Source organism: Polyodon spathula, chromosome 35 (assembly GCF_017654505.1).
Source record: "Polyodon spathula isolate WHYD16114869_AA chromosome 35, ASM1765450v1, whole genome shotgun sequence".
NCBI lineage: Eukaryota > Metazoa > Chordata > Actinopteri > Acipenseriformes > Polyodontidae > Polyodon > Polyodon spathula.
In genome coordinates, this window is record NC_054568.1 from 5,311,880 (window position 1) to 5,334,297 (window position 22,418).

General features: G+C 46.2%; 3 protein-coding genes across 5 annotated transcripts in view; all 3 read left to right on the plus strand.

Moving 5' to 3' along the window:
* nccrp1 (P1, F-box associated domain containing) overlaps positions 1 to 2,175 on the plus strand; it is a 3,303-nt gene extending 1,128 nt beyond the window's left edge. Inside the window, exons 3-6 of the mRNA XM_041234499.1 lie at positions 1,034 to 1,130; positions 1,517 to 1,612; positions 1,695 to 1,833; positions 1,936 to 2,175. Of these exons, the coding sequence (XP_041090433.1) occupies positions 1,034 to 1,130; positions 1,517 to 1,612; positions 1,695 to 1,833; positions 1,936 to 2,073 (470 nt within the window). The 3' untranslated portion in view covers positions 2,074 to 2,175. The remainder of the gene's footprint in view (positions 1 to 1,033; positions 1,131 to 1,516; positions 1,613 to 1,694; positions 1,834 to 1,935) is intronic.
* Positions 2,176 to 2,539: 364 nt separating this feature from the next.
* On the plus strand, positions 2,540 to 7,789 carry LOC121303769 (tyrosine-protein kinase Fer-like). Its single transcript, XM_041234546.1, has 10 exons — positions 2,540 to 2,650; positions 2,900 to 3,155; positions 3,338 to 3,489; positions 4,651 to 4,704; positions 4,913 to 5,031; positions 5,447 to 5,541; positions 5,923 to 6,046; positions 6,405 to 6,568; positions 7,146 to 7,268; positions 7,365 to 7,789. Exons 1-10 carry the CDS (start codon positions 2,540 to 2,542, stop codon positions 7,553 to 7,555), a joined length of 1,389 nt encoding a protein of 462 aa, XP_041090480.1. The 3' UTR covers positions 7,556 to 7,789.
* Positions 7,790 to 9,111: 1,322 nt separating this feature from the next.
* On the plus strand, positions 9,112 to 22,331 carry LOC121303790 (heterogeneous nuclear ribonucleoprotein U-like protein 1). Of its 3 annotated transcripts, XM_041234570.1 has the most exons (16): positions 9,155 to 9,299; positions 9,678 to 9,974; positions 10,642 to 10,824; positions 11,221 to 11,410; positions 11,651 to 11,724; positions 11,921 to 12,060; positions 12,702 to 12,801; positions 13,233 to 13,345; positions 13,535 to 13,801; positions 14,210 to 14,332; positions 14,628 to 14,756; positions 18,055 to 18,223; positions 19,931 to 20,188; positions 20,480 to 20,649; positions 20,933 to 21,109; positions 21,929 to 22,331. In XM_041234570.1, the coding sequence occupies exons 2-16, from the start codon at positions 9,758 to 9,760 to the stop codon at positions 22,046 to 22,048; spliced, it is 2,430 nt and encodes an 809-aa protein (XP_041090504.1). In that variant the 5' UTR covers positions 9,155 to 9,299; positions 9,678 to 9,757; the 3' UTR covers positions 22,049 to 22,331. The 3 variants fall into 3 exon arrangements, with proteins under 3 accessions (XP_041090505.1, XP_041090504.1, XP_041090503.1); XM_041234571.1 differs by lacking the exon at positions 9,678 to 9,974 and having other exon boundaries at positions 9,112 to 9,299; XM_041234569.1 differs by lacking the exon at positions 9,155 to 9,299 and having other exon boundaries at positions 9,310 to 9,974.
* The last annotated feature ends 87 nt before the right edge of the window (positions 22,332 to 22,418 follow it).

Genomic DNA, 22,418 nt, shown 5'->3' on the forward strand with positions numbered 1-22,418 from the left:
AACCAGCCCCTTCTCAAAGTGTAGTGAAGCACAGAGAAGAGAATGAACCAGCCCCTTCTCAAAGTGAAGCACAGAGAAGAGAATGAACCAGCCCCTTCTCAAAGTGAAGCACAGAGAAGAGAATGAACCAGCCCCTTCTCAAAGTGAAGCACAGAGAAGAGAGTGAACCAGCCCCTTCTCAAAGTGAAGCACAGAGAAGAGAATGAACCAGCCCCTTCTCAAAGTGTAGTGAAGCACAGAGAAGAGAATGAACCAGCCCCTTCTCAAAGTGAAGCACAGAGAAGAGAATGAACCAGCCCCTTCTCAAAGTGTAGCACAGAGAAGAGAATGAACCAGCCCCTTCTCAAAGTGAAGCATAGAGAAGAGAGTGAACCAGCCCCTTCTCAAAGTGTAGTAAAGCACAGAGAAGAGAATGTTATGTGTTTTTTTTTTCAGCTTGTTACATTAACATGTTTATCAATCATAAGAAAAAAGGGGAACAAGTTGCATCTTTCTGAAGCTTCTGTGCAATCTGTATTACAATAGACTGACGCACACACACACACACTGAGAGACGCACATTGAGAGACACATACACACACATTGAATCACATACACAGTGACACACGCACATCATGGTTGGTAATGAGACTCCTGTTGCACAGCAGTGTCACCCAGTCCAGGTTTCACTACCAGCTTGATCAGCCCCTGTATCTAGTTAACAAGCTCAGGTGTGTCCGATTATTAAACTCCTAGTGAAACCAGGACTGGATCAAACTGCTCTGCAGCGGGAGTCTTATTCCCATCCCTGTGTGTAGGCACTCCCTGATTCTCTCTTGGGTTTCTCAACCATCTCTTCACCAGTTCTTGAGGGAACGGTCTGTAACGGAACGATTGTTCTAGGTGTTCCATTGAAATATTCCCGTTATGTTTAGGTTTAAACGTTATTGCACATTTTATCCGTCAAAGATCACAGTAGCGCTTGCCTGTAGGAAATCTCTTGCAACCTCCAATGAAAACTCTGTCCTCTCCTGGCTACCACTCCACTGGTCAGGTGACTTCACAGGCTGGTTGACCAGTAGAGAGGACCTGCCCCTGGACGACAGTGGAGTGCCCCCTGGAGCGATGGTCTGCTACCGGCCCTATTTCAGGTGAGAGGGCGTCCCGATGCACTGCTTCTCTCCCCTTCGAAAAGTGTCCCATAGTCAAAGCACAGCTTTATAATGCTTGCCTATGCTTTACCAGACCTCTCTGTGCTTTACAATGCTTCCCTATGCTTTACCAGACCTCTCTGTGCTTTACAATGCTTCCCTATGCTTTACCAGACCTCTCTGTGCTTTACAGTGCTTGCCTATGCTTTAGCAGACCTCTCTGTGCTTTACAATGCTTCCCTATGCTTTACCACACCTCTCTGCTTTACAATGCTTGCCTATGGTTTAACAAGCTTTCACTGTGCTGTGCTTTTACCATTGAACATTTTTAGAAGGGTTTGTCTAATAAGCAAAGCACTCTTAACCCCTCGCTCTCCTCCCCTTAGCTGGTTCACTCTGGAGCAGAGAATCAACCTGAAGGGGGAGGGGCTGTGGGAGGAGCTACTGGATGTCTATCAGCCTGACATCTGTATCCAGGACTGGTGAGTGGTGTGATTGTAAAGCACGGCTGTTAGTTTTTGTGTCGGCATCATTGTCAGTGTTTCTGTGTGTTGTTTTCTTGAGGTACGAGGATAGCAAGCTGCATGAAGAGATCTACCAGCTGCAGGTGAGGCTGCTGGCAGCAGATGAGCAGACTGTCCTCCAAGAATTCAAGCTGAACCCCAAAAACAACACCGCTGGGGACCCCAACTGCTGGCTGGAGGTACGGAGCTGTGAGCTGCAGTGATTTTTAACAGTTCAGTATCATTATTATTATCGTACAGAAGTAGTTTGTGTTTCTTTTAATAACCTCTCTCTCTCCCAGGTCTCCCACGTGTTTCGTCAGTATGGTCCAGGGGTGCGGCACCTTCACTTCCTGCACAGAGTGAAGACGATGAGGATGATCGATTTCAGAGCTACCCGCGTGACGGACAGCTCTGTGCTCGTCAAACTGCGAGACTGAGACCGAGCACTGCAGCAAACCGAAATCCCTTCGATAAAAGATATTACACAGGGATGTACTGTATGAAGCTGTGCACTATTAAAACATGCTTTCAAATATAAACTTCCGTCACTTGTGTTTATTTTATAAACGCGTACCCCTTTAGCTTGATTTGATTTCACGATGTACAAGTTTATACAGTTCTATGGAGTCAAAAAATTAGTCCTTGACAAAGAACGTGCCCTGTAATGTTTAAATGTACCATTTGATTGTAATGATCTTTCAAAGCAAGAGTCTTTTATGCCAATGTCACTGTAGTGTGTGTCACTGTCTTGTGTCACAAATGCTTGGAACCTCGTAGGAAGATGGTAAACAAAGAGTGGGTCAGGTGACTGGTGATGTCACAATGCCTTATGCTTTACATCACCCATGAGAGTAAAGCTGCATTCAGTGCAGACTGATTGACTGACCGACAGACCGACCCAAAATGCTGAAGAGCGAATCGAGGAGCCTGGAGAACGACGTCAAGCCCCAGAAGCACTGGCAGTACCCCGAGAAATGTGGGCACCATATTGTCAGAGCACCCCAACCTATCCAGGTAACTGAGACTAGCCAGCTGCTGTATAACACAGGAGTTCAAGGCAATGCCAGCCGCTGTGTAACACAGGCGTTCAAGGCAATATCTTCGCTTAACTTACTGTTAATAATAGTATTATTAATATTAGTAGCAGTAGTTGTATTATTATTATTATAAATCGCATCAGAAATGAATCACATTAAATATTTTAAAATACTAAGAGACACTGTAATAATTCCAGTGACCCAACTCCTCCTCCTCTCTCCCCAGCTCCCAGCCCCCCTGCCCCTGCTCCCCGAAGCGGAGAGGCCGCTGAGCCAGCAGCCCTGGTTCCATGGGGCTCTGTCCCGACAGGATGCCGAGTGGCTGCTGCAGAAGGAGGGCGACTTCCTGGTGAGGGAGGGAGGAGGCAGAAGCCGAGGGGAGGTGGTGGTGGTGGTGTCAGCCAGAAGTGCGGGCCAGGGCCGACACTTCATCATCCAGAGCATCGGAGTGAGTCAGACTCCCTGGGAGAGGCTGGGAGCTTGTGGGAGGGACTGGGAGTGTGAAATATAGACTGGGGAGGGGCTGGGAGGGACTGGGAGCCTGAGGGATACTGGGGGTTAACTGAAAAGGACTGGGAGTGAATGGGACAGACTGGGGTGGTACTGGTTGGATGTGGGATAGAAAATGAATGGGACAGACTGGGAGTTTCTTGTTCTGGCTGAGGTGGACTCTCCTCTCTCTCTCAGAGCCTGTTCTGTTTCGAGCCGCAGGGCAGTTGGTTTTACTCCGTGCCCCTGTTGATCGAGCACCACGTTAGGAAGAAGAAGCACCTCACAAAGAAGTCCAGGGTCACGATCCGAGCGCCGGTACTCAGGGTGAATACACACCAAGAACTGCACAGCTTCAAACACGCCATACTGAGAAACCCAACGAGAACTGCACAGCTACAAACACGCCGAGAACCGCACAGCTACACACCCTCCACGCTGAGAAACACGCCGAGAACCGCACAGCTACACACCCTCCACGCTGAGAAACACGCCGAGAACCGCACAGCTACACACCCTCCACGCTGAGAAACACGCCGAGAACCGCACAGCTACACACCCTCCACGCTGAGAAACACGCCGAGAACCGCACAGCTACACACCCTCCACGCTGAGAAACACGCCGAGAACCGCACAGCTACACACCCTCCACGCTGAGAAACACGCCGAGAACCGCACAGCTACACACCCTCCACGCTGAGAAACACGCCGAGAACCGCACAGCTACACACCCTCCACGCTGAGAAACACGCCGAGAACCGCACAGCTACACACCCTCCACGCTGAGAAACACGCCGAGAACCGCACAGCTACACACCCTCCACGCTGAGAAACACGCCGAGAACCGCACAGCTACACACCCTCCACGCTGAGAAACACGCCGAGAACCGCACAGCTACACACCCTCCACGCTGAGAAACACGCCGAGAACCGCACAGCTACACACCCTCCACGCTGAGAAACACGCCGAGAACCGCACAGCTACACACCCTCCACGCTGAGAAACACGCCGAGAACCGCACAGCTACACACCCTCCACGCTGAGAAACACGCCGAGAACCGCACAGCTACACACCCTCCACGCTGAGAAACACGCCGAGAACCGCACAGCTACACACCCTCCACGCTGAGAAACACGCCGAGAACCGCACAGCTACACACCCTCCACGCTGAGAAACACGCCGAGAACCGCACAGCTACACACCCTCCACGCTGAGAAACACGCCGAGAACGGCACAGCAGTTTGATCCATTCCTGGTTTTACTGTCATTTTAATAACCAGACATACCAGAGCTTGTTACCTACAACCTGTGGCTAATCAAGCTGCTAGTAAAACCTGGAATGGGTGAAACTGCTGTGCAACAGGAGTCTTCATTTCTTATTTCCATTCCAGATGATGGAAGCTTTTTCACATTTAATAGAATTACGAAAGGCTATGTATTTGCCTTGTCTACTTACGCATGTGTATTTTATCCATGTGTATTTCAGGTGAAATGGGGGATGGAACATGAAGATATCGTGATGGGGGGACTGATCGGCAGTGTAAGGGTCCCTGCTTTGAAATATGATTTTCATTTTTTCATTACTGGAAGCGTGTGGGAGAGACTGAGAGCCTGTGGGAGAGACTGGGAGTGTGTGTTCTGCACAGTACAGGGTCCAGTAGCACTCCTGCTGTGCCACTAGACATGGAGATCCTGTGAACGGCAAACACCATTCAGCACAGGCTTGTTTAACCCCTTCACTCCCGCAGGGTAACTTCAGCGAGGTGTTCAGCGGGCGGCTGGCGTCTGATAACACCCCCGTCGCTGTGAAGCTGTGCAGAGAGGGCATGCCCAGCGAGATCAAGAGCAGATTCATGGAGGAGGCGCGGTCAGTGCAAAACCACCCGAGCATCCACTGCCAGGGTCTTGAGAGAACGGGATCCTTTGTGCCATCCTGCACTGAGGGTTATAGCAAGCCAGGGTATCACAGGGAGTCCAGGACACAACAGATCACACAGCAATGCCTGAACTCCCCCTGCAAGATACACAATAAAATAGATTTTAAAATAAATCACTGATCCAAACCACTGCAAGAGACTTACCCTCTAACAGATGGAGGAAGAATTGAATCAGCTCAGCTCAGATCAGCAGGAGACTGGGCAAATATCTGCTTTCTTCCCACACTGCACTGATTTTATACACAAGATAACAAGATTGTTAAAGCAAATTAGCCTTTACTGAGTGTAGAATCAGATACAGTGTTTGGAACTGAAAATACATCCCTCTCCCCTCTCCTCTCTTAGGATCCTCCAGCAGTATGATCACCCCAACATCGTGCGTCTCATTGGGGTGTGCGCCCTGAAACACCCCGTCTGTATCGTCATGGAGCTCATCACAGGTAAGACAGAACCAGGAGAAACACAGAGAGACACTGAGACAGAGAGCGAGAGAGAGAGATTGAGACACAGACAGACTGAGACAGAGAGAGAGACTGAGGCATTGATAGACTCTCTCCTCTCCTCTCTCTCGCTCTCTCTGGGGGGTGATTTCCTCTCGTTCCTGCCCTCTAAAGGGGAAGCCTGTATACCTCTATCCCCCTCTCTCTCTCTCTCTCTAGGGGGTGATTTCCTCTCGTTCCTGCCCTCTAAGGGGGAAGCGTGTATACTTCTCTCCTTCTCTCTCTCTCTCTCTCTAGGGGGTGATTTCCTCTCGTTCCTGCCCTCTATAGGGGAAGCCTGTATACCTCTCTATCCCCCTCTCTCTCTCTCTCTCTCTCTAGGGGGTGATTTCCTCTCGTTCCTGCGGTTTCAGGGAGGCAGTCTCTACATCAAGGATGTTCTTAAGTTTGCAGAGCAGGCTGCAGCGGGCATGGCTTACCTGGAAAGCAAGAGCTGCATCCACCGGTATCTCTCTCTCTCTCACTCCCTTCTCTCTCTCTCTCTCTCTCTCTCTCTCTCTCTCTCTCTCTCTCTCTAATCTCTCTCGCTCTCACTCTCACTCTCTCTCTCTCTCCTCTCAATCTCTCTCTCTCTCAATTGCTCTCTCTCACTCTCACTCCCTCCTCTCAATCTCTCTCTCTCTGTCTCTCTTAATCTCTCTCTCACTCTCTTGCTCTTTCTTTAAACAGCCACTGTGGTGTCTAAGAGCTTCTCTTCCTGTCTCTGTGTGCGTGTCCCTCTCTAAGCACTCCCCTTCTTCTCTTCCTGTCTTTGTGTGTGTGTCCCTCTCTAAGCGCTCCCCCTCTTCTCTTCCTCTCTGCAGAGACCTGGCTGCGCGGAACTGCCTGGTGTCGGAGAACAGCAGCGTTCTGAAGATCAGCGATTTCGGGATGTCCCGCGAGGTGGAGGATGGGGTGTATTCTGCTACCAAGGGAGGCATGAAGCACGTCCCAATCAAGTGGACCGCTCCAGAGGCTCTCAAATTTGGTAAGAAGACACCCCCCCCAATAGAAACTCACACTAGCCATGCTGCTGCTGCTGCTGCTGCTCCCAGTCCTGGGGTTCAGAGCTCCCCTCAATGAAGTCTATTATTATTAATATTGAAATGATAAGGAGCCAGGAGTTTGAGCAGGGTTAGAAACTCACACTAGCCCTACTGCTGCTGCACCCAGTCCTGGGGTTCAGAGCTCCCCTCAATGAAGTCTATTATTATTAATATTGCAATGATCAGGAGCCAGGAGTTTGAGCAGGGTTAGAAACTCACACTAGCCCCTGCTGCTGCTGCTGCACCCAGTCCTGGGGTTCAGAGCTCCCCTCAATGAAGTCTATTATTATTAATATTGAAATACGCTCCTTCTATCCTCAAATTATCGATTCCCAATGTCTTTGAGCCGGTGTGAGCAGGGTTACACTACTCGACAGCTGTGCCTGCTGCTGCACCCAGTCGGAACGGATGCTTGCCTATGCACTTTGCTGTGCTTTTACTATGGGACACTTCTCATTAAGGGCATCGACTGTAGCTCTAGTCTTAATGAATCAGTAGCATTAACCCTGTGTCTCCCAGGCCGCTACACCACGGAGAGTGACGTGTGGAGCTACGGAATCCTCCTCTGGGAGACGTTCAGCCTGGGGGCCACGCCCTACACTGGCATGACCAATCAGCAAGCCCGAGAAAAGGTCAACAGAGGTCAGTCCACATCCAGCACACTTTCACACTGCATTTTCCATGTGCTGTCAAACCAAGAGCCTGTTGGTTTTTCTGTTGTTTTTTTTGGGGTGTCAGGTTTCCGGATGAGGGCACCCCGCTTCTGTCCCCCGGAGGTGTACGACGTGATGCTGAGGTGCTGGGATGCACGCCCTGCATACCGGCCAAGTTTCTTCGATATCCACTGCGAGATTGCCGTTCTGCTTCGGAAGATGAAGTCCAGTGAGCGGGAGAGTGACTCTCTGTCTGTGCAGGGCTCGCTCAAATAAACCACAGCTGCTTTATTTACTTAAAAAATACAAAGAGATGTGTGGTGGTGGTGATGATGTTTTTTCTTCAGTTTTCCGTGGCTATGAAGAGTCCGACTCCTATTCCAAAGCAGTTTCCCCCATTCCAGGTTTTGATTGGAGCTTGATCAACCACAGTCTGCATAGGCAACAAGCTCAGGTGTGTCTTATTAAACGTGTAGTAAAACCAGGAATGGATCAAACTGCTCTGCAACGGGAGTCTTATTCCCATCCCTGTTATACTATGTATTTACCATAGTTTTCCATGTTACAATGCTTCCCTATGCTTTACCAGATCTCTCTGTGCTTTACAATGCTTCCCTATGCTTTACCAGACCTCTCTGTGCTTTACAATGCTTTACCAGACCTCTCTGCGCTTTACAATTCTTCCCTATGCTTTACCAGACCTCTCTGTGCTTTACAATGCTTCCCTATCCTTTACCAGACCTCTCTGTGTTTTACAATGCTTCCCTATGCTTTACCAGACCTCTCTGTGCTTTACAATGCTTCCCTATGCTTTACCAGACCTCTCTGTGCTTTACATTGCTTGCCTATGCTTTACCAGACCTCTCTGCGCTTTACAATGCTTCCCTATGCTTTACCAGACCTCTCTGTGCTTTACAATGCTTCCCTATGCTTTACCAGACCTCTCTGTGCTTTACAATGCTTCCCTATGCTTTACCAGACCTCTCTGTGCTTTACAATGCTTCCCTATGCTTTACCAGACCTCTCTGTGCTTTACAATGCTTCCCTATGCTTTACCACACCTCTCTGTGTTTTACAATGCTTCCCTATGCTTTACCAGACCTCTCTGTGCTTTACAATGCTTCCCTATGCTTTACCACACCTCTCTGTGTTTTACAATGCTTCCCTATGCTTTACCAGACCTCTCTGTGCTTTACAATGCTTCCCTATGCTTTACCAGACCTCTCTGTGCTTTACAATGCTTCCCTATGCTTTACCAGACCTCTCTGTGCTTTACAATGCTTCCCTATGCTTTACCAGACCTCTCTGTGCTTTACAATGCTTCCCTATGCTTTACCAGACCTCTCTGTGCTTTACAATGCTTCCCTATGCTTTACCAGACCTCTCTGTGCTTTACAATGCTTCCCTATGCTTTACCAGACCTCTCTGCTTTACAATGCTTCCCTATGCTTTACCAGACCTCTCTGTGCTTTACAATGCTTTCACTGTGGTGTATTACACTTTGTTATGCTATTACAATGATACATTTTCAAATAGGGGCACTGTTAGAAACAGCTACAGGAATGTTTAAAAGTTGCCAGCTCTTTATCTGTTAGTGGAAACACACAAACTAAATGTTGAACTCTACAGCCTTTTTAAACGAGGTTCCAAAACATTTGCAAATAAATACATTTAAAACAAACATTTAAATTTAAAACATTTAAAAAAAAAAAAAAAAAAAAAAAAAAAAAAACTCGCCTGTGTTAAAAAAAAATAAATAAATACATCCATGCAAACAATATAAAACCCCTCAGCAGTCTCTCGATTAGAATCGACCAATCATAGAGCGGGCCATTCGATTACAGCTCGGTCGCGATTGGCCAGAGTCTCTGTGAAGGTTATAAAAGGAGCGGGCCGGCAGCCAATCGGTTTAAGCGATGTCGTGTTTGCCCCGCCCCCCCTCCTCGGCGAGTGGAAAGAGAGAGGGCGCCATTTTGTGTAACTAGCGGGAGGAGAGCGCGGAGCCGCCGAGGGGAAGAAGGTACGTTTACAGGCAAGAACAAAATAAATAAATACTGAAAATAAGAGTAATCGTGCCGTCACGACGTGCTGCAGAGGCGGCGCCGCCGCGTTATTTCAGACGCTGGGTTAGAGAGCGCTGTCGTTGTTTACATTGTTGTTGTTTACATGGCTGTTGTTTACATGGCTGTTGTTTACTGGAGTTATCTGCAGCGAAGCCGGTTAAGTGCGTGTTTTATCTAAAGAGAAGCCGCGTTTAAATCGCGAATGAGCGGCGGTGTGTGTGTGTTTCTATCTAAGCCGCGGGGGCCTGTCGAAGCGCTTTGTTTTTGGCTGTAAACAATCTCACATCGCCCTTATTTCTCTAACAGCCTGTTACCGTGTCGTCTTGCCTCTGCAGCTGTATATATTATATATTATATATTATATTATACACACACACACGCACAGAGAGAGTGAGAGGCAGTAACCGCATCGAGAATGAGCGCGGTGGACGTGAGGAAGCTGAAGGTGCATGAGCTGAAGGAAGAGCTGCAGGCCCGGGGGCTGGAGGCCCGCGGTCTCAAAGCAGACCTCGCCGAGCGGCTGCAGGCTGCACTCGACTCCGAAGCCTTGGGAGTCGCGGTAGCAGCGCCGCCGCCGCCGCCGGGGGTCGTGCTCGGCGAAGGATACGCCGGAGAGGGTGATGCTGAAGACGGTAAGTGTGTGATGTGACTGGGAGGGAATACAATTACAGCATTGTTGTAAAACAAAAACAAAAAAAAAACACTAAATTGAGTGCATTTGGAAGCTATGTGTGTGTATATATATATGTGTGTATGTGTGTGTATATATGTATATATATATGTGTGTATGTGTGTGTATGTATGTATGTATATATATATGTAGTTGTGTGTGAAGTGTTCCTGATAGCTGCATACACTCATGAATTAGTTTTTACTTTGTCTGCAAAGGACGAGTTTGTTTGTGTGCTGGTGAATTTGTAGCTTGAGGCTGTGTGTGCACGTCTCTTTATATTGTATTTTATGTGCAAAGCATAAATCCCGTTTGCACCAGTGTTTGTATTGCCATTCAGCATTCATAAGCGGCTTTCAATTTTCAGTACTTTTAAACTGTTTGATTTTGTAACAGCAGTGCAAGTAGGCTTATTCCGTGCAATCAGCCGTGTTTATCAAATGGCTGAAGTTTAAAAGGATATCGCTGCAAATTGAGAGATTAGTCGTGAGTAGGAGAGAAACCGATTTATTTAAGCTTCAGGGGTTTCTAAATTTAGCGCCATTGAGTGGTTTTAGAACTGTTCAAAGTGAAATGCGTGTTTGTTTTATGTGCTGTAACAGATCTTGAACCTCTTATGTGTTTTGCAGATGAGAAGGAGCAGGACCAAGTCTTGGGGATGGAGGCAGGAGACAGCCTAGCTGATCAAGACCAGGGGTTCAGCGAGCTGTCTGCAGACGGGCTGGACGATACTTCGGTCAAGGAGGAGATCAAGCCCCCCGCAGAGGGGGCCGAACAGCAGCAGGAACCCCTGGAAGAAGACCCCCACCCGGGTGAGACCAGAGCTCCAAACAGGGGGCCCACGTATTCACAGGGAATGCGCTGCCAGACCCGGGATCAGTTATCATTGAGTATAGCAGATCTGTATGCTGAAATTACAATCATGCAAAAAAAGCTTGCTGTTTAGAGCTGTGCTTTGAAAACGTGCATTTGTAAAATAAATGTGAAGTCTTTCTAGCCTTAATACCCGTACTGCAAATGTTTGTAATGGTGATTGTGTTATCATTGACAAGCTTGCCTTGGAGCATCGGTGATAGCGGTGTGGGGGCGGTTGGTTTTGCATAAAGTATTTAGTAGTTTGTATACATACAAAGCTGAATGGCTTTATCTGTTTTTTTTTGTGTTGTATTTTGTGTAACAATTTTTAAAAAAAATTTCCTCCGACACAGAAGTGAAGACTGAGGTGAAAGAGGAGGAGCTGGAGTCTGGTCCGGTCACTGCAGAACCAGGTCATGACGGGTCGGCGGAGCCCAAACAGGAGGAGGGGAGGGAACGCTTGCCTCAGCAGCACCAGAGCCGCAAGAGACCCTACGAGGAGGGCCGGGGCCGCGGCTACTACGAGCACCGCGAGGATAAAAGGTGGGGATTGCCAGTCCCGCAGGATTACTCCCGCTAGACCTGCACTCGGTTGCAGTTGCAACAACGTTGGTTGCTGAAATTGCAGATAAAACTACAGTTGGGTTTTGTTCAGTTAGTTACAGTTTTGCTTGTCGTTGAATTTTAAAGTTTATTTTGGTGTTTTATTAGCTTAGCGCTATGGGGTTTTGTGGCGTCCTTGATTAAGTTTTTAACTGGAAAACGTCTCTGTTTCAACTGCAGGTCCAGATCTCCACAGCCTCCTGCAGAAGACGATGAAGAGGATTTCGATGACACTCTTGTGGCCATTGACACCTGTGAGTATCAGCCAGCCAGTTCAAAACAAAAATAGAAAAATTATTACATATTAACAGCATGGCACAAGAGTTTGTGAATTTTCAGATTGTGATGGAACAGGGGAGCATTGTAGACCTTATAGTTTTGCCCCTGATCCTTACATTTCAGAGCTTTCTAAATACACTTTACAAATGTGTCCCCCCTCCCCCTGTCTAGATAACTGTGACCTGCACTTCAAGGTAGCGCGCGACCGCTACAGCGGCTATCCATTGACCATCGAGGGCTTCGCTTACCTGTGGTCGGGCGCTCGAGTCTCCTATGGTGTCAGCAAAGGCAAAGTCTGCTTCGAGATGAAGGCAAGTCTCTGCCCTTTAACCCTGGGGATTTCTGTACCTTCAACTGTGTGTCACGTTGATATTTTCAGGGCTTGAAACTTGATGACACCCAGTCTTGGGGTTCAGAACTCCCCTCAATGAAGTCTATTATTATTAATACTGAAATGACCAGGAGCCAAGAGTTTGAGCAGGGTTAGAAACTCACACTAGCCCTGCTGCTGCTGCACCCAGTCCTGGGGTTCAGAGCTCCCCTCAATGAAGTCTATTATTATTAATACTGAAATGACCAGGAGCCAAGAGTTTGAACAGTCAGGCCCCTGGAAAATCCTGTTGCCCTGTTGACCCATTCCAGGTTTTACTGCAAGCTTGATTAGCCTCAGTGTGTGATTTAACAAGCTCAGTTGTGTTATTAAACTCGTAGTGAAACCAGGAATAGATCAAGTTTTATTTACATCCATGTGGAAACAATTAAACTGTGTTTTGATGCCTTCGATTACATAATAAAAGGCGTGATTATGTAGGTAACTGTCACAGTACTAAAATTTCAGGTAATTCAAAACTTTTGGCCATAGCTGTAGTCCTGAAACTCAGTACTGGGTGCAGCAGGGCTGGAATTGGTTTCCAGTGATGTATGCTGATGAAATGTATTTATCTGCTTCCAGATCAATGAGGAGATCTCTGTGAAGCACCTTCCTTCCAGCGAGCCAGACCCACATGTGGTGAGAGTTGGGTGGTCGCTGGACTCCTGCAGCACTCAGCTTGGTAACTATGCACACGCAAGTTTAATGGAATTTTTTTATTAATTAAAGCTAAGAAGTTCTTTTATTTAAAATATAGAATGTGTGGAAGATATTAAACAAGCACAAAAAATCATAAGTTTTTTTTTTTTAAATCTTAAAGACCTTTTATTTAAAACAAATTCAAAAATGGATTTTCTAATTTTAAGTTGAGTTGCATAGGGGGGTTTTCTCAATGCACTTTAAAAAAAGGCTTGCATTTTTTTCTGTCAGTAAAACCAGTTAGTGTTTTGCCTGCAGTACATTTATTTCCAGATTATTGCTCGCTAGAAAGCCCCATTTGTTGTTTTCATCCCTGTAGTAGTGGTTTGGCGCGGGTCTTGTAAAAACAGGCTGGTTGGTTCAGTCTCTGTTGGTGAAGCTCACAGCGTCGTGGCTCCTTTGTGTTTTTTTTAGGAGAGGAGGAGTTCTCTTACGGATACGGGGGTACTGGGAAGAAATCCACCAACTGCAAATTCGAGGATTTCGGGGAGAAGTTCAGAGAGAACGATGTCATCGGCTGTTTCATTGTGAGTGCCCTGCCTGGGCTAGTCTGTCAGTAATGCCTTTTGAAATGAAACATTTTTAAACACGGCCGCATCGCCCATGAGATCCGCACGGAGGGAGTGGAACTGTGCAAGCCATTAAGTGGGCTCTTTCACTGAGCTGCTCAGGGTAGCTCACCTTACTAAAGGTAGCCGTTATTTACTCTTCTCCAGGATTTTGAGGCCGGCGAGGAGGTGGAGATGGCTTACTCCAAGAACGGCGAGTGGCTGGGTGTGGGGTTCAGGGTGAGCAAGGAAGAACTGGCGGACCGCGCCCTCTTCCCCCACGTCCTGGTCAAGAACTGTGCCATCGAGTTTAACTTCGGCCAGAAAGAGGAGCCCTACTTCCCTGTCCCCGAGGGGTACACCCTGGTGCAGAGCGTGCCACTGGAGGACCGGGTTCGGGGCACCGTGGGGCCCGCCTCCAAGGCAGAGTGCGAGGTGAGAACGGGTGGAGGGAAATGTAAAAGTACATGCGTTGGATTGTAATTCAGTGTTGCAGAGCTGTGTAGAGGTCTTTGGGAAAGAGAACTCCACTCAACTAATAAGCTAATGTATATTTGCCTGTTTTTTAATGTATAAAACAACGCTGAAACTAACAACCAATTGCCCTCTGGCTTCGTTTTGAATGTAAAGGTTTCTAATTGGAATGTTTTTTGGGGGTTAGAACTCCAAATCTCTTGGGGCTGTAATAGAACATTTAAGTGACTGATTGTCCGTTTCATCTGATTTTTTGTAAGAGGAGGTTGAGATTTAAAGCAAAGGGATGTTTTTGGGCTTGCACTATGGTTATTAAACTTTCCACTCTGTTTTCTCTCGCTCTCTGCCTGCCTGCCTGCCTGTCTGCAGATCCTGATGATGGTGGGCCTGCCCGCGTCTGGAAAGACAACCTGGGCTGAGAAGCACGCTGCCGAGAACCCAACGAAGAAATTCAACATCCTGGGTACCAACGCCATCATGGAGAAGATGAAGGTAAAAAAAAAAAAACCTGCAAGAGAAATGCGCTCTGCTTAATTTTGCGTTAAGTGTGTGATGAGCATGACACATTTAGCAACGGAAGCACTGTGAAAAGTCATTCACCAGTATAATTGCTTCTAACGGGGGGGGGGGGTGTCTCCAATCCTGGTCCTGGAGAGCCCCCATCCTGCAAGTTCTCATGGATTCGCATTCTGGGTGGGCATTAAATTCTCACATAGCACACTGTTGTCTAGAATTGCTTATTTTCCCCTGTTGTTGCTTGACTGTTCTTGTGTGTTTCTCCGTTCAGGTGATGGGTCTTCGTCGACAGCGTAACTACGCTGGCCGCTGGGACGTGCTGATCCAGCAGGCGACGCAGTGCTTGAACCGCCTGATCCAAATCGCAGCGCGCAAGAAACGCAACTACATCCTGGATCAGGTACAGCAGAGCCTTCCCTGACCCCCTTGCTCCCTCACCCCCCCCCATCCCTCCCCTCTCCACAGCTTTCCACAGGCCAGCAAGAGTTACAATAACACCTTTTTCAAACACCTTTGTTAATGCTCACTTTTATATAACACTTGCGTAGTCCCTTTTTTTTGGTGATTTATGGATTGTTTGTTTTGTGTTTTACAATAATCAAACCATGTATTGTTAAAGAGAGGGTTGTAATGGTTGTATTTTTCCTTTGTAAAGGAAAGGGAGCATTATTAAATGGCAAACACCTGTGTTCCTTTTTTTCCTGTATGTGTGTTTTTTATTTGGGGTTTAAGTGAGATTCCTCCACCCCCAACACTGTAAAAGATAGTCCTCGTGAGATAGTAGTGATGTTGAAATCAAGTAAAAACACTGTCGTGACTGGTGAGTAAAGAGAAACGCTTACATTGCTAAAGTAACATTAAATAAAATACCATTGAATATACTTTAGATATGTCCTATTTTGATTTAGAAATAGTATGTGGAACTGTTAATGTGTTTTATATTAAAAAATAAAAACTGAACAGGTAAGTGACCTTTTAACCGCGATTCACTTTTCAGGGCTGCTGTTGGCAGGTTGTATTGAGGTGAGTGCAGGTCACATTGACATGCCTGTATGGCATCAAAGGGAAATCGTAAGTACTCCCAGGTAGGTATTTTACCTGTTTGTGTTTGAGGGGCTGTAATGTTCTCTACGACAAGGTGAGTAAAGGTAAGTTTTTATATATTTTTTTTTTTTTTCGAGGTTCGGGGGGGACCGCTCCGTTTTGTTTTCGTATTACGTTATGAAGTTTGTAAGATCAGGTTTGGGAGGTAGGACTGTACCCCCCCCCTCCCCGCACGCATTACGTCACCCGATTCCGGGTCTGTCGCAGCTAGTTAAGATAGACTAGTAACTGACCCTTCTGTTCTGATTTCTGTAGAAAAGAAGTTTGAAACGCAATTCCTTTGTGCCCCTGTTTTTTTTAATTGTTTCTCAAGGCTATTCCACGTCATTTTTTGCCCGAATCTCTCTAGGAAGATGCATTAAAAATAAATTAAATTTTCGTAGGGTTGCAGTTGGTTGGAAGACTGGCTAAAGCCTAAATTTCTTAATCGGAGGCACGTACCACTGCCTATTTGGGGGGATTATTTTATGGGGTACTTTTTTTATATTGGGATATTATTCAGAAACACAATGCTGGGTAGCCCTCCCTCAAACTACCGTATTCCTTTGAATTTAAGACTTTTTCTTTGCTATTCAAATAGCCTGCGTCTTAAATTCGAGTACGTTCTAGCGAAGCCTGTATTAAAATCTCCGGAAGAGCACGCAAGCGGCAAACGTGACTGACCTGCCGAGGAAAAGACAAACTGAAACGTTACCGCTCGCGAACAGTCCGTGAGACACGCAGGCAGCCACTTCCAAAGAAGCATCACAATCTTCCTGAGGAATTCAAAGAAGCTTTTACTATTTCGGTGTTTTTTAACAAAACGCTACCGGCTTGGACAGATCGGAAATGCAGGTCAGACCACACTTATTTTCCCGACGTGCCGAGCAATACTGCAGTTCACAAACTTGTTGAAACACGAGTGTGAGTTATCACGGCTGGAAAGAAGAAGAAGAAGAAGCAGCAGCAGCACCTAACTAGTGCTCTGAGTGGTAGCGGACGACTACAAAAACCGCCTTCATGGCGTGTCTTTGCGAAAAGGCAGATTTTGAGGGTGGGATATTTTGGGCTGCGTCTTAAATTCGAAGGAATACAGTCTGATAAGACCTAGGTGCTTCACAGTGTAAACATTGTGTGTTTTTTGAGTTGTTTTTCTAGATTGTATTTTAACTTGATCAGTTCTTTTTAAACTGTTGAAGTTTTTGTAAGTTGCTGTGGTTTCTCAACGTTGTAATTCAAACCTGTTTTGAAGTACTAAAACAAATGCATACTTTTTTCTTCAAGTTCAGGTAGAGGATCTTTTTATTGTGCACTGTTGATTGCAACTCTCAAAGGATTAACAATCTTGTCAGCATTTCTAACCTCCTGCCTTTGGAAAATGCTGTGTGCGCCTTCCGTTAGTCGTCAGCACAAGAGATTAGTGTCCGAATTTAAAAAAAAAAAAAAAAAAAAAAAAAAAAAACTTGACTTGATTCTTGATTTGAACCTGTTACATGCATTTGCTTGCTGTCTTTCCATGCAGTATTCATTGAATGACCTGAAGTTGTCATCCTTTTTTTGTTTGAGAATTCAAATATTGATTGGGTGGTTTAACATCTTATGCTGAAAGACTCGTTTCCCAAGCTTTGAATTGAAGATCACAAGTAATGTGTGTGTAGTTGGATTTGTGAAATGAAACTCCGCCATGTGTCGCGCTTTAGAAGTTACCAGTAAGGGATCAGTAGTCTTCCCTGTTTTGAATTTTCCTCCAGGAGAGAAACCCGCTCCACAGTGAATTCGCCCGCTTGACCCCATGCATCGCCATTGAGCTGCACAACTTGCCCACAGAACCGCTGCGATGCGGCTTGCAGGCACCGTCGATGTTGTGCGTATACGTTGGTTTGCTGGTTGTAGGTCACGGTGATTATACTAAACGATATTGTTATATAGTTTTGACCTGGCATTGTGTGTGTGTGTGTGTGTGTGTGTGTCCTTCATACTCCAGTGTTTTTTCAAATTGAAAATGCACACAGCGGCCAATCCCGTGCAAAAACACATTGCGTTATTTAAGTTTTACTTGGGCAGTTTTGCACCTTGCAGATAATGTCTTGTTTTTAAGTTCGTAAATGTTGGTTACAGTTGCGTTATTGACCGGCAGTGGTTTTAATTTGACTCTGAAGATGCGACTTGCTTTTTTTTTTGTATTGATGCGCAGTGTACAGATGAAGTTATACAAAGCGTATACGTTTGTGACTACCTAGTAGTGATCTACACTGTGAAGCACTGGGTGGGGTGGGGTGGGGGCTATTTATATAATACCTTTTTATATAGTAGCCACAGCTCTGATTCTTAAACAAGCCCCTCATGTCGAACTAACCCCCCCCAACCCGTCTTTCTCCTTTCCAGTTAAGTACAAAAAAGTAAACCAAAGCCTCCTGTTTCCAAGGTAAGTGTGGGGTTGTGTGCTGCAACCATAGTTAGAGACAAAATAACGAAACGAAAAAAAAAAAAAAAAACTGTCTTATTTCATCGTTGCAGGCTTCCAAATTCCTCTCCGCAAAAGCTAAAAACCAAAAAAAAAAAGAAGCCAACACAATAATGAACAGCTTTTGCCTCTTCTTTGTCACCATTGCTAGACAAATGTTTATGGATCAGCCCAGAGACGAAAAATGCGTCCTTTTGAAGGTTTTCAACGCAAGGCTATTGTAATTTGTCCCACGGATGAGGATTTAAAAGAGCGAACGTTAAAGCGCACTGATGAGGAGGGAAAGGATGTGCCTGATCATGCTGTGTTAGAAATGAAAGGTAGGATACTAGAAACAAACACCTGCCCACTGCCTCACACACACACCTCCACAGAAAAAAACAAACCATGCAGATCTACAGCTTTGTGTTTTGTAGAATCAGTTGGAAGAAAAAAAAAAGGCCAGATTTTTTTGTTTATCCTTCCCTCCCTCCTTTTTTTTAAACTTCACTTTTTTTCTGTTTTTGTTCTTCTCGTTTTCTCTTTCTCTCTCTCTCCGTGCCCCCAGTTTTTGCGTATGGCAGAAGTAAACACTGCAAACCCAGAGTGCAAATCCCCTCCGACATTCGTTTTGCGCACGATAAAAATAGGGGCGGAGGGATTCGTTGTGTGCGTCTGACAGTTACCGTATTGTTTCGGAAGTCTGTGCCTTTTATTTTTTGTGTCGTGATAGAAATCCACAAGCACAGTGGCAAAGCTTGTTGTCGTTCGCTGACTGCTTCTAGAATGAAGTGCGTCTTGTAGTGTTGGTATAGATGCTCGTTCTTGAACTCCGTTTACATTTGTCTTGGCATCGTTAAGCGATCACTTGATCTTGTTCTGAACTGTACAAGCAAGCAGTCGGGACTGTCGCGCGTGTTGTGTTGTAACATTAGGGTACAGTTGCATTCCTAGTTGTCTGCCTTTATGTAAATCCGCTTGTCGCACTTACATTTTTATGCCATGTTCATGTAGGCTTGAATTGTAGTTTCCACCCGCATTCGTAACGCCAAGTGAACGTGGTGATCCTTTGAAAATAATTGTGGTGTAATCATTGGAATGCTGCCCTTGCCTACACTGGTGATGCTTTGCGAAATATAACCAGATGCTGCAAGTCTGGTCTTTAATGATCAATGAATATGATCTGCAGATGTGTCCTGAAGACACACAAGAGTCTGTCAATAAGCTCCCGGCTGTGTCTGTCAAGACCGAACCCGCGAAGGGACTTGTGTTTCGTGGCATGTTGGTTGTGCCAGTCCGACACCGTGCTCACGGTTAATGCTGGAGTAGGGAGCGTGGGGAGATGGGGAGATGGGGCGTTTCAGTGGTGGGTTGGCTAAAGAATTGAGATCGACAGCAGTGTCTGTGAAACCAGTTTTCAGAAGCTGAAATCCTTTACCGAGAAAGAATCCAGGGAGCTAGAGCAGGGGGTACATCAGACCCCAAAGTAGTAATCAAAGATGGGGAAATTATTTATTTAACTCTTAGACAAACCCCCCCCACAATTTCAGAAGCCTTTTTGTACTTTATGGTCTAGCACTGTTTTGCATGTATCATTTTAAAATTTTAGTTGAATGAAGTTACTTAAATTGAGTAACTGGTATTGAATTCAGACTGTACAGTTATCCTGAAAGAATGAATAATCCTAGGAAAATACTGAGTATTGTCTTAATAGTCAGAGTCTGGTAAGGCTGTTAAACCTACTGGGTTTGCAGTGCCCCTATTTCTTACAATAAAATACAAAACCTCCCTTCAACCTCTCCTCATCCTCCTCCCTTTTTCAACTTTCTTCCCTTGGTGGTCTGGCTTTCCCTGGGTGTAACAAAAGGGTGTTTCTCAATGTCACAATTTGATTTGAGACAGCTCTTTTTTTTAACCCAGATTCTCTCTTCCTTTTTTTTTTCTTCTAGCTTGCTCTTATTTTTTCTGTTGACATGACCAATTTTTATTAACTTTGTTTTCCCTTTTATTTTTTGATCTCTTTTTTTTTTCCTTTTTGCCGGACGCAGCTAACTTCGCTCTCCCGGAGTGCGGCGAGGTTCTGGACAGCGTGACATACGTGGAGCTGGAGAAGGAGGAGGCGGAGAAGCTGGTGAAGCAGTACAACGAGGAGGGGAAGAAGGCAGGGCCACCCCCGGAGAAGAGGTTCGACGGGCGCTCCGGAGGGTTCCGGGGTCGAGGAGGAGGGGGCTTCCAGAGATATGACAACCGTGGGGGACCCCACGGGGGACGAGGGGGCTACCAGAGCAGAGGGGGTTACAGAGGAGGTAAGAGGCTGAGCGTGTGCCAGTTCCAGCTGAGATTTGATATTGAGATACAGGCACATATAGAGAGAGGTGGGTTCACATTACTTCTGTTAGGGTCTGCCAGTATAAGTCGTTTGGCAAATTAGGGCTTTATCCCAATTTCTGTCCATAAATACAGCTGTTTAAAGAAGGATATAACTGAGGGGGTGGGGGTAGTAAGATGCTTTAGTAAGTGTTAACTTTTTTTTTTAATGTATAACTAATAGCTCTCAAACATCGACACTGCCTCATCTCTCCCTCTCTCCTCTGCAGGCTATAACCGCGGAGGCGGCTACAATCACAACCGCTGGGGCAGTAACAGAGAAGGGGGCTCAGGAGGTCGGGGCGGATACAACCGGAACCAGCAGCACATGGGGGGGTACAACCGCAATTCCAACTACAACAAGGGCGGAGGAGGAGGAGCCTCTGGGGGTTACAACCAGGTGAGGGGCCAGGGCTGCAGCAACTTCCCTTACTGCAAGGTGCAGGCTCGGAAATAAGACTTCTGCCTCTTAGCAGTTTATACAGCAGCGTTTGGTCTGCAACAGTGTGTAGGTAACAAGTTCGGGTGTGTCTCATGAAACGCATAGTAAATCCAGGAATAGCCGAAACTGCTATGGAATAGCAATCTGTGTGGCCAGAGCTGTAGAGATCTCCAGCGTCTCTTTTCCAAGCCCCCTGCTAGTGTGGTGAGAAATACTTACGAATGCATCTCTTGTGTTTCAGGCTCAGGCATACAACCAAGGCTACAACCACGGCAACTACAGCCAGGGCTACAACTACAGCAACTACCCGGGCTACAGCCAGCCAGCTGCCACCACCGGGCAGAGCTACAGCCAGCAGCAGCCCACAGCGCAGCCCACAGTGCAGCAGCAGCAGAGCTACAACCAGCAATACCAGCAGGTACAAACAGTTCTCCCTGCTGAGTCTGTCTGGGAGGGGCAGGGGTGTCTGCTGGGATTATAACCCATTTACCATACCCCCCGCTCTTTTACAAGGGTGTCCTGGGAGATGAGACGCATGCCGTAGCGAACGGTGTCCACATATATATATATATTTTTTTTTTTTTAAAGTTCACACGCGCTGTTTAAATATTTTTTGCAAAAGGACACTCAGTACTGCATCTCCAGCCAAGCCCCACCCCTTGTTTGCTGTATTTTTCACATACCTCTTTATAGAAGTGCATCACCAAACTTCTCAGTAATGCAGTCCAAGTTACTATTTTATTACTATAACATCTCAAAGCTCTGTAGGTGTCCGTGGTATTCTTTGAGCGCTGGATGCAGAAGCAACTATCTGGTTTATGTCCGTGTTGTCTGTGGTGCATGGGGCTATCAGATACGCCCCTTTTTTCGGTTTCATTCGGCCATTTAAAAGGTTTTCTCTGCTTTTTCCGGCGAAAAAACAACTATAGACTTGTGCTTTTACGTCTTTTTCGGACAGGAAAAGGAAAATTGTAACTTTCGGATCTGGTCCGACAAAGGACCGCAAAGGGTTAAATATATTCATCACCCAAACTTGTCCTCCCCTGGTGTATTGTGATCGTGTCTTGAGGTTTAGACAGATGGAAAATTATTTAGGTTTGGGGAATTCTGTATTCAATTTTATTCTTCTCATCCCCATTTTTTTTCTGATTTCTCTGTCACTTCACAACTGGTTATAAACCTGCACTGGTTTCGCGTTCTGTTCACTGGTTCTTTATATTCTTCCTTTTCACACTAGTATGCCCAGCAGTGGAGCCAGTATTACCAGAACCAGAGCCAGTGGAACCAGTACTACAGCAATTATCCGAACTACGGGAACTACTCGGGCAGCACAGGGACCGGGTCGGGCTCCCAGTAACCATCGACCTGCAGGGGTTCACTATCCGGGAGTGAGGAGCGAGAAATCAAACTGGCTGCCCCCTTTTTTTTTTTTTTTTCTTTGCCCCCTTCTCTCTCTCCCCCCTTCCCCTCTTCCCCTGAGGGGGGGAGGGATTGGTGCGTGTGTTTAAGGTGTTGTAATAAACCAGTTTTTGTTTCTTTGTTACTTTTTGTTTGTTTTAAGATGCAGTCAAAACCTGTACTTTTTTTAAATTTGACCAACAAGCCTCAAACAACCTGCTCAATAAAATAATAATGCAATAGTTTATTGGTTGTAATAATTGATTTGCAGCTGACTTAATTTCATTTTGCTTTGTGATTTAGTTTGGGAAATGCATTTTAAACCCTTA